The 10,772-nt window shown below is 46.5% G+C and overlaps 1 protein-coding gene across 2 annotated transcripts in view; it reads right to left on the bottom strand.

Moving 5' to 3' along the window:
- Positions 1-757: 757 nt before the first annotated feature.
- The window catches only part of Itgam (integrin subunit alpha M), a 42,673-nt gene continuing 32,658 nt past the window's right edge, over positions 758-10,772 (bottom strand). For both annotated transcript variants that reach the window (XM_051193110.1, XM_051193111.1), the window contains exons 17-30: positions 7,051-7,205; positions 6,830-6,961; positions 6,601-6,674; positions 6,254-6,395; positions 6,041-6,163; positions 5,436-5,515; positions 4,373-4,456; positions 4,040-4,115; positions 3,244-3,351; positions 3,012-3,095; positions 2,801-2,914; positions 2,617-2,718; positions 2,284-2,394; positions 758-1,863 (exon numbers count right to left, since the gene is read on the bottom strand). In XM_051193110.1, coding sequence (XP_051049067.1) covers positions 1,792-1,863; positions 2,284-2,394; positions 2,617-2,718; positions 2,801-2,914; positions 3,012-3,095; positions 3,244-3,351; positions 4,040-4,115; positions 4,373-4,456; positions 5,436-5,515; positions 6,041-6,163; positions 6,254-6,395; positions 6,601-6,674; positions 6,830-6,961; positions 7,051-7,205 — 1,457 coding nt within the window. In that variant the 3' untranslated portion in view covers positions 758-1,791. The remainder of the gene's footprint in view (positions 1,864-2,283; positions 2,395-2,616; positions 2,719-2,800; positions 2,915-3,011; positions 3,096-3,243; positions 3,352-4,039; positions 4,116-4,372; positions 4,457-5,435; positions 5,516-6,040; positions 6,164-6,253; positions 6,396-6,600; positions 6,675-6,829; positions 6,962-7,050; positions 7,206-10,772) is intronic.

Below are 10,772 nucleotides of genomic sequence, written 5' to 3'. Positions count from 1 at the left end.
TCAACTGATAAACATGTGGAAAACGGTACATGCACTGCTCCTTCTACCCCCGGATGATACGCAGGTGTGTGCTTTTCTCTGTCTTCCAAGAGAATCAAGATCCAGAGCTTCGCCAGGCATTCTCATTGATTGACATTGCCTTCCATTCCCCCTACCTGTAGATATTTTGTGGGATGCCTTTCTCCCTTAAATTCTTTGCAGAGTGGTGCTGAGGATCAAGTCTAGCGCTTTGTGCATGCTAAGAAAGTAGTAGCCCTAGCCCTTCTTTATCCATTTATTTTGTCTTAATAAGTTACCTGGGCTGGCCTTGAACTCCCTCTGTACCCAGGCTGGCCTTGAGCTCACAATCTTGTTGCTTCTGCCTTCTGAGCAGAAAGGATTGTAAGTGAGCACCAACAAGCTCATCTTCCTCTCTAATTTTTTGTTTTTGTTTTTCAAGACAGGCCTTCTCTGTGTAGCCCTGGCTGTCCTGGAACTCACTCTGTAGACCTGGCTGGCCTCAAACTCACAGAGATCTGCCTGCCTCTGCTCTTGAGTGCTGAGATTAAAGGCATGCACCACCCCCCAGCTCCTCTAAATTTTTTATCACTTTAAGTAAAAATCAAATGACTAGTAATATATCAAAAAATTATTCTGATATATAAAATTAGATATGTACAACTTATTAATTTAATATTGTTTGTAACAGCAAAAAGTTGGAAGTAATATATCCAAAGGAGACAAGTTAAATACATTATGATATAGTCACACAGGAGAGTAGTCTGCAGCTACAGTATTTAATATCATATTTGAGCATAATAAAAAGACAAGATGTATAATAGTAAAAAAATTATGTTACCGTTTGTTTAAAACTGTGTGTGTATGCATGCGTGCGTGCGTGTATGTGTATGTATATAGATTCCTACAATATTTCTGAAGTAGGTTCTACCCATATGGCCTGGAATACCCCTAAAGAACACTTCTTAGGTTGGTTAAACTTTGCCTTGGTTTTCAGTATTGCAAGCTGAGCTTGAAGCCTTATGCCAGGCGAGTACTCTGCCACAAGCTACATGCCTAGCCTCTCACCATATAATCTTGAGCATCTTTTGATTTTAGACAGGTTAACCAATTCAAGCATTTAAATTACTATTAAAATAATAAATGACTAGGTAGTGGAAGATTCCTCAGATTTCCTGGGAATGGACTTACAGATAGTTGGGAGCTGCTATATGGGGGTTGGGAATTGAGCCCAGGTCCTCTGCAAGAGCAAGTGCTCTCAATCACTGAGTCATCTCTCCAATCCCTGGGAGATTTCTCATTCTTCATTGGACGTTTTTGTTGGGTCACCCATTCTCTGTTCCATGGCCCGCTTCTCTTACAGTCTCTCAGTACCTGGACTCTTGCAAGTCTGCAGCTCATCCATGCAGGTAAATATTACTTCCTTCAAAGAGGGCAGCCACAGAATTTCACTATGCTTACCCACAAGGATCTCATCATCTTGTCCAGAGAAGCTTCTGCCCTCACACAGTAGAAAACCCAAGAGATTCCTTTCCCTCCAAGAAGGCATTACCCACATCCAAGAAATGTCTGAGACACATCTCTCTCTCTCTCTCTCTCTCTCTCTCTCTCTCTCTCTCTCTCTCTCTCTCTCTCTCCACACACACACACACACACACACACACACACACACACACACACACACCAAGCCATTCCTGTACAGAACGCCACTGCAATAGTCCTCCTAGAGGACATGTCTGTCCATCAGCCTCAGGGCCTGGGTGTTGCAGAGATCACTCCATGGAGCAAGGGCCATTACTGAGGTGGGGCTTCTTGGGGAGCAGCTTCACTCATCATGTCTTTGTATTGCCGCTTGAAGAAGCCAAGCTGTCAGGGTAAAGACAGAGGATAAGGCCACAGAATCCACGGCTGCAGGTCAAGATCAGACAGAACAGAAGAGACACAGACAGCATTGCCAAGCAGGACAAAGAGCGACAGGACAGAGAATAGAAAGAGCCTGGGGAAAGTCAGGCAGGGGAGAAACAGCATCAGTGCCGCGTCTAGGAAAGGAATGTAAACTATAAGAAGAACCCCTCCTCCCTCCTCATATCGTAGTCCTTGTGAACCAGGGGCCATCCTACTTATCCTACGTGCATTAAGTTCATTTTCTTTGTAAAATGGGAGTTAATAGTATTGTTTTACAACTGAAGAAAATGAGGTATTGAGAGACTCGGACTTGGCCAAAGTCAAATAGTTGACTTTGCTGGGGGTGGGGGGTGTGCAGAAAGAAGGTGGATTAAGGAGTACCTTGTACAAGCCAGCAGTGATGACAGCCAAGAGCACCAGCCCCCCAACAGAGCTGCCCACAATGAGTGGTACAGGGTTGTGAACTTTATATGGCTCCACTTTGGTCTCCGTCTAGGGGAGGAAGGAAAGAAAGGAGACACAGCAGGGAAGACACACCCCAAACTTCTGAGGAGTTCACTGGGCTCCAGGGTGAACTCCTCCCTATAATCCACAACACCGGCCACAGGACTCGCTTCTCTTCCCACCCACTTCTCTCGCCAACCCAGAGATGAGATCCACCATCTAGCTCCCTCCTCCCTCCAACAGCCACACCGCCACCCCACCCTGGGGTACCTGGGACTTCACAAACATCCCCTGCCCTGGAAGCAGGGCAAACATGGAGTCGTTAAACGTAATCTCGGCAATTGTCACAAGCAGGAGGTGGTCATGAGAAGTCTGAGGGGAGAGCAGAGTGTGAACCAGGCCTGGGTTCTGGGCCGTTATGGCTACACCCAGAGAGCCGCAAAACACAACATACCTTGATATACCAGTCAAATGACAGTTTCCCCTTGAGGGTGACATTGAACATTTCCTGACTGTTGAAGGACGGGAGGTCACACTGGATTCTCTTACAGACTGCTACAGAGCAGTTCTAGAAGAGAAGGGCCAAAGAGACAGATCACTAAGACTGGAGCAGACTATGATGAGCGAGCATGTGGCCTCGAAGCTGGGGCCCACCTTGTCCTTACCAGCACTGGGGTCTTCTCAAGCTCGTCCCGGAACTGGGAGTGAGAGGGGGGTTTCTGCTCAGTGTGACAGACACTTGACAGGTTCTGAGGAGAGAGAGATGCCAAGAAGAGAGAGAAATGAGGGCTCTGGTCCCATCCAGCAGGGCCACAGCCTGGACCCAAGCAAGAGTCAGAAAAAGCAAGAAAGAGATTTTCAGAAAGACCTTAACTTTGGGGACCCACCTGGACTCACCTGGGAGAAGATGACTTGGGGATGGTCCCATATGGTCACCTTGTTCAGCTGGACTGGGACCCAGAAGATCACACTGATGGGGACGCTTCTCTGGCCCAGGTTGTTGAACTACGTCAGAAAGTAGGGGTGAGGGCTCTAGCCTTGTGGGCCAGCTAGCTCTCAGAATTTGCTCTTCATTTCCTACAGCCCAGGACCACTGACTAAGGCCTAACTAAGCGCCTGCTCTTCAGGGAGATGTAAACAAACAAACACTGAACATACACTTGAGACAGACTGGCTCATCCTAAATTCTAGCTCTGCCACTTGCCAGTTTGAGAGTTTAGACATAGTTTCTCCATCTGTAAACAAGGGACAGCAAGGGTGTTCAGGGTCCTGATAGAGGGTGTGTGTGTGTGCGCGCGTGCGTGCACGCATGTGTGCGTGTATCTGTGTGTGTGTGTGCGTGCATGTGTGCGTGTGTGCATCTGTGTGTGCATCTGTGTGTGTGCATGTATGCATGTGAGTACATATGTGTGCATATGGATCTCTATGTAAGCACTCTATGTATGGTGTGAGTGCAAATGTGTGCTTGTATGTGTGTGAATGCATGAGTGTGTGTGCATGTGCACACGCACATGTGTGTGATGTGTGTGTGTGTGCGCGCGCGCGCGCATTGGGGGAATGTATAGTAAACTTAGAACTGTGCCTGACCCACAGGAAGCACAGTATTCACGCTTCTTACGTCTGCTTCCTGCCTTCCTTTCTCTCCAGTTTCCCTCCCAGCATCCCTCAGGACCCAGGCTTCCCAGATTCTCACCTGGTACTGATGCTGGATAACCTGACTAGTCATCTTTGAAGCCGTGAAATTGAAATATTTGGTAGAACTCTCATCACTAAAAGAAAAAAGGAGTAGCCAACAGGTGGCAGAACATGAAGATGTCCTACTTGCACGGAGATAGGGAGGTGACAATGCAGCCCTCGGTGCCCGTGTGCATGGGCGCATGCGTGCACACACATACGCACACATGCATGCACACACGCACACACACCATTCCTCCACACAGGCACGTTTACATACACACAGCACAAGGCAGCTCATGAACACAATCTCGCGTGCAGCCTGACAGGGGAGAGTAGAGTGGAGCAGTACCTGGTGACAACCATGTAGACGGCATACTTCACCGGCACCTCCAAATGAAACTCTGTTTTGTGGGTCCTGGACATGTTGTTCTCACTGAAAGGAAAGCAGGTCCTCAGCCAGCTCTCAGCAGCAGCCATCTCCCCTTCCCTCACTCGCGGCATCCAACCTGCCCCCATGTCTGGTATCCCTGCATCCCTAACCTCACAGTTCTCTCCACCTCTGCTTTGCCAGGCCCTACTTGCTCCAACAGCTACAGTAGCCTTCTGGATGCTCCCTCCCTACCTCCTCCTTAAGAGTGATCTTTCTAATATTCAAGTAAATATAACCTTATTTCTCCTATAGTCTAAACTGCAAACCCTAACAGCTCCCCTCAGTCATCCAGTGCCACAACCATAACTAACTCACACCACTCTGAATCCTGCATCATGTGCTTAAGCTACTCCTTTTTTATTTTGTATACTGTGTGTGTGTGTGCACGTGTGTGCTGGGGTGTACACATGCCACAGCACACACTTGGGAATCAGGGACTGGACTTGGGTCATCAGGCTTTGGCAGCCTTACCTGATGAGCTAACTCAGCAGTGTCTCTTATTTATTTTTATCAGTTATGAGTGGTGGGAGGTTCGTGCACACCACAGCACACACGTTACAGGGTAGAGGACAACTTCGTGGAATGGGTTCTCCCCTTCCGGCTTTATATGGGTTGCAGGAAAGGAGCACAGGTCATCAGGCTCCACCCACCAAGCCATCTCACAGGCCCTGCCTAAGCTGTCCCGAAGCACGCCCAGACACCTCCAAGCTCCAGCTTTTGCCTGATGCATGCTTCCCTGCCTCTACCCTGTAATCACCTTGTCTATCTGTGCTGCTGAAGGCCTGTGAGGGCAGCAGCTACAGCTGTGTCTTATCCACCAGCCTGTCCCCCAGCATTTGACACAATGCCTGGCACACGGGCGGGCACCCAGTCAGTGTTTGTTTAATGAATAGGCCACCACAACAGAGAACCATTAGAGAGAAGAAAGTGATTCATCCTGGCTGAGCCTCAAAGGATGACCATAGAAGACGGGAACAGGTACCTGGTCATATTGGCCTTGAGGAGCAGCTTGCTCCCAAGGGAAGCATCCGAGTCCACATCAAATGTGACAGTAAGGGTGACCTAGAGTTCAAGAACAGAGACAGTGATTTTAAAATAGTGAAGAAAAAAAAATAGCACAATTGTCCACCAACCACTGAATGGGGTAAAGCAAACATGATCCGCCCACCTGATAGAACATTTTTCAGAAATAAAAAGAGAAGAACTGACAGGCAAGTGGCCCTTGAAAATGCAAGGCTTGTGGAAAGACGACGATCACAGAGGACCATCCTGTATGTGTCAATGGATGGAGATATCCAGGAGAAGAGAATCCACACAGGAAGATCAATTAGGAACCCCAGGGGCGACTAGCAAGGGCTCAGACCGATCCGAGTGATGGATGGAGAACCTAAGAATACTTAAAAAGCCACTGAATTGTACACAATGGGTGGGTCTATGTGGGTCTATGGGATGGTTTTGTGCCTCAATAAAGCCAGTTTGTAGGAAGGGGCTGCTTCTTTCTTAGGACAGGGAGGAGGGTGAGAAGAGGAGAGGCAGAATTCCTTAAGGCAACAGCACACAGAAGGACAGCAGGGGCGGAGCCCTGACCTCGGAGTTAGCAGGAAAGATGGGGTGGTTTATGTTCCAGGTGGTACTCTTCAGAGCCCTGAGCTCTTCGGTGGAAGAGCTGGGCTCAGGCTGCACGCGCCAAGGCTTCTGGGTAAGCCGGTTCTAGAACCAAAACAGGTAGATGTGTGTTATCAACTGCCAGCCGTGGGGGTGAGGAAAGCAGGGCCCAGAGACTGAAGAGGACCGAGCTACCTGGCTCACTGACACCTTCCGGTAAGACAAGCCAGATGGGTAGTACACGGTAACCTGGGTCCTGTAGGAGTCTTCACCATCATTTCTCACAGTCACCCTCACGTTGAAGTCCCGTGGGTCTCCCACCACCAAAGTGTCCAGGCTGTGAGGGAAAGCAAGAGCACGTAGGATCAGGGGCTTCCCCGCAGCATGTCCGGTGCGATGAAGACGGGCGGCAGGCACTTGGAGAGGTAGGAATGTGAACAGAGCAGGTGCTAGGAGCCCTGTGGCACACAAATATCTGCGAAGGAGCCTGGGCTCCCTCAGCGATTTGGGTTTGAGGGAAGCAGTGACAGAAAGGAACTCACTCCGTAGAACTCATTGTGATGCTGAGGTCATCCTGGCAAATACTGTCATTGCCACAATTCTTCTCAAAGGGAAACTGGGAAGGGAATGTGATCAAAAGGAAAGGAGTGGAAATGTTAATTGGAGCAATTTTTTAAACGCTTAAATGGAATTACACAAAATAAAAATGTTTCCACAAACTCTTTTCTGTTCTGTCCTCCACTCCTGCAAGACCCCCAACGTAGGACTCACCAATGCTATGAAGGACCTCTGGGCATCTAACGCCAGAACTGGCCGGAGGTCCCTAGAGGCATGCAGAGGCTCTCCTACCAGTGTGTAGTTGAGGCGCAGGATGATGGGACTCAGTGAGTCTTCCACACAGCCCTAAGAGATAGCAAGGATTTGGGAATCTGCCTTTTTCAGCTTCCCACGCCACCCCATCCTCAGCCAGGAATTGCCATCTGCCTGCTCACCGGTAACAGTAGCTTCAGGGTTTCACATTTCTGTGTCAGTCCAAAGACCTGGATGTTCCTGCGTGTTTTGTTCTTTGTCTCATCAAAGATGGCTCGGACATGTGTGCGGCCAGGGTCTAAAGCCAGGTCGTAAGTGACAGTGCTCTGGGTCTCTCCTGAAAGGAAATGGAGTAGTGATGAGGAACCAGACAGACAGAGGTCTGTGAGCACAACTCTGCTCCTAGCTGTGATTATCCACATATTATCTGGCCTCTCTGTGCCTTAATTCATTACTTTCAAAGAATGTAAGAATGCCTCTCAAGTGGTTAAAGAGAAGAAGAAATGAGGTACTACCCACTAAGGAAATCCTCAAAAGTGGTGACTAGGGCTGGGAATTTAACCTAGTGGTAGAACATGCTTGCCTGGCAAATGCAAGGCCCTGGCTTTGGTCAGCTCCAGAACAAAAAAAGAAGAAAAAAGATAAGATGCAATGCCAGACAGTGTGGCACACTCGGGAGGCAGAGGCAGGTGGATCTCTATGAGTTCAAGGCCAGCCTGGTCTACAGAGTGAGTTCCAGGACAGCCAGAGCTGTAACACAGAGAAACCCTGTCTGGGGGGGGGGATGTGGTGGCTATTCTGTAAGATATTAAAAAGATATTTATGGTTTTTTTCCATGTTTTTTGTTTGCTTTGTCCTTTGCCTTTGTTATTTGCTGGTTTGGCTCTGGTGTCTAATCAGAGCATTCACAACTTAGGAATAAATGAGAAGAATTTCTATGTAGATGTCATGATACCTTCTCCCTACTGTTCCCCCAGTTTCCAAAAAGTTTCTATTTCTAGCCAAGCTGGCTCTTCTAACCTCCGGACCGGGAAGAATAAAGCTGGAAAAACATCTTTTCTCCTCTTTCTATATCTCTTCCGGTCAGCCATTGCTAGCCTCCTGTCAAAGCATAGCCCTACCTTTGAAGAAAGAGGAAGGGGAAGAAGTCAAGCCATTGGCAACAAAACGATGTTTAACTTCATCAATTCAGTCTCCCAAACTAGCTCGCTCTCATTTGAAAATGAACGTGTTTGAAAACGTATGAAACTGGAATGACAGTTACCAAACGTTCTCGCTCCAATGTGGATCTTAGCTCCTGATTTCTAACAGGACTCGTTTCTGATGGGAGGCAGTGTGTGGAGAGGACAGAAAAGTACAGAGGGCACCATGAGAGGGGAAAGGAGGCGTTAAGGGAGAGGAGCGAGGGGGGTAATGGAACCTATGTGATAGGAAAGTGCAGAGACAATCCTGGAGGGTGGGAGGGTTCAGAGGGGTAAGAAACAGGGAGGTGAGGAGGCAACCAAAGTAAGCATGTATGAAAATGCTAAGGGGTTAATATTATATTCTAACTAATTAAAAAAACTATGTGGGCCTTATATTGAAGTTCTTGATCCATTTGATATTTAGTGCAGGGTCAGAAGTAAGGATCTATTTCCATTCTTCTACATGTAGCAATCTGTCTTGTTGTAGGTGCGATCTTTTCTCCAGTGAGCATTCTTGGCCTCTTCATTAAAAAAAAAAAAATCACATGACTGTGCAAATGTGGGTTTATATGTATCTGCTCAGTTCTACCCCACTGAACAGTGTGTCTGTTTTTATGCCAGTACCATGCCATTTTACTCCTATGGATTTAGAGTGTGATTGGATCTGGACTGCGAGGAAATGGTATTTTTCAGTTACAATCGGGCAGCTGATAAATGAATTCATAGTGATTGTGACAAGATGTACAAGATCTGCACAAGCTGAGGCAAGACAGAATGCCAGCATGGTGTGGGAAACAGCAGAAAGTCCCAGTCCTCGCTCAAGAACTACTGACAACTGATGGCAGAGGGAGAGTCAGTTTCCTTGGAGGGTACAACCCCTAGTAGGCCAACCAACCTCCAGGGGATGGCCCATTTCCCAAGAGTTTTAAGTAACACAAATTAGACTCAATACGTTTTGTTTTTTGTTTTTATAGACCATGAAGTTGAGTGAATGGGAGGAGTTGGGAGAGAAGGGTGAATATGGTCAAAATACATTATATGAAATTATTGAAAGATTTAATTAAAATATTACTTTAAAATTTAAAATTAATCTGTCAAGTCATTTGGAGTAGGGACTAGGCCCTCCCTCCTGCCTCTAGGTTAAGGGAGTATCCCGCCATGGGGAATGTGCTCCCAAAGTCCTTTCATCCACCAGGGATACATCCTGGTTCCACAGAAGTCCCTTAGACTGCCTCCTGGAAAGCATCACCCTCCCTGTGGAGTGGGGAGGAGGGGGGAATGGGATGGGAGGGTGGTCGGGAGGCATGGGAGGGAGGGAGAGGGAACTGGGATCAATATGTAAAATAAGAAATAAAAAACAAAAATAAAAAAATTAAAATTTAAAAAAATAATTAGATTGGACATCTATATTACGTTCCCCCAGGGCCAAAGAAACTTCAAGAAAGAAGGAGTAGAAAAAATGTAAGAGCCAAGGGATGGGGGAGTACCATGAAACAGTCTTCTGGCTATGCTAGGACCATTGCTATCATGCACCCACATCAGCAATAGTTACCTGCACAAGACCTACACAGCATTCTGTTATAGACAGGAGAGGGGCTCTGTGGTGTAGCCACTGCTAAGCTGCTCCAGTGTCCAACAAATGACTTCCCATTCATGTTCACACAAGCATCAGATTCAGAGGGTCACACACAAAAAAACTGATAGCGCAGGGACTAGGTGGAAAATAAGGGTTCAAAGGGCAAGTAAGAGTGATGCAGGCGACCTAACCAAAATATATTGTATGCATGTATGAAATTGTAAAGGGAAAAGACCATATTGCACACATATGTGACGTTGTTGGTAAGTAAATAAATGGAAACAAGCACTAGAAAGCAAAAGGCACGTGTTATTCAGGTCCTGCTCTAAGCAAGAATAGCCCATGTTTGCAGGGATAGAAAATTTTGATTTTTGATAAATTATTTTATACTAGCAAGTATTTATTGTGGATTAAAGTTGACAATGATGTTATGGCTTCATAAGAAAGTGTTCCTATTTCAAAGTTATTCATAAGGTGTGGCAGTAAAATGGTATGAATTTATGCTTCTCTTAACATTCTTGGGGTGTGCTGGCAAGAAGGTTCAGTGGGTAAAGGTGTCTGCTACCAAACCTCACATGTAAATGTGTGAATAAATAAATCAAATTTATATTTTAAAAATGTCAAAGTTATTTAAGCCAGATGTGGTGGTGCACACATTTATTCCCAGTGTGGTGGAGGCAGAGACAGGTGTATCACCGTCTACACAGCAAAAAAAAAAAAAAAAAAGACTTAAGGGGCTGGAGAGGTAGCATGGTGGTTATGAGCACACAAGCTGCTCTACCAGAGGACAGGAGCTTTGCCTCCAGCACCCTTGTAAGACAGCTCACAACTGCCTGTAGCAGCTCCAGGGATACAGCGCCCCCTTCTGGACTCTGTGGGTACGTGCACATACCTACACAGAGACACACGCATAAAGAGACATACACATTATTAAAAATATAATGAATCTTCCTTTAAGGTAATGTTTTTAAGATGCCTTAGCAAAGAAAAGCAAAAAATAACTGAGTGAAGCATGTTTGGAAAAGCTGTAAAGACTTGTCTAAGAATACAATATATTGGTGTCTAGTTTTGTATGTTTAAAATAGTTATTTAAAAAACATTTTGAGTAGATAATAATAAAAATGCTAAGTTTGGAATGCCGCTC

Source organism: Phodopus roborovskii, unplaced genomic scaffold (assembly GCF_943737965.1).
Source record: "Phodopus roborovskii unplaced genomic scaffold, PHOROB, whole genome shotgun sequence".
Taxonomy (NCBI): domain Eukaryota; kingdom Metazoa; phylum Chordata; class Mammalia; order Rodentia; family Cricetidae; genus Phodopus; species Phodopus roborovskii.
Note: the sequence above shows the minus strand (reverse complement) of the source record. Positions and strands in the feature narration are given on the sequence as shown.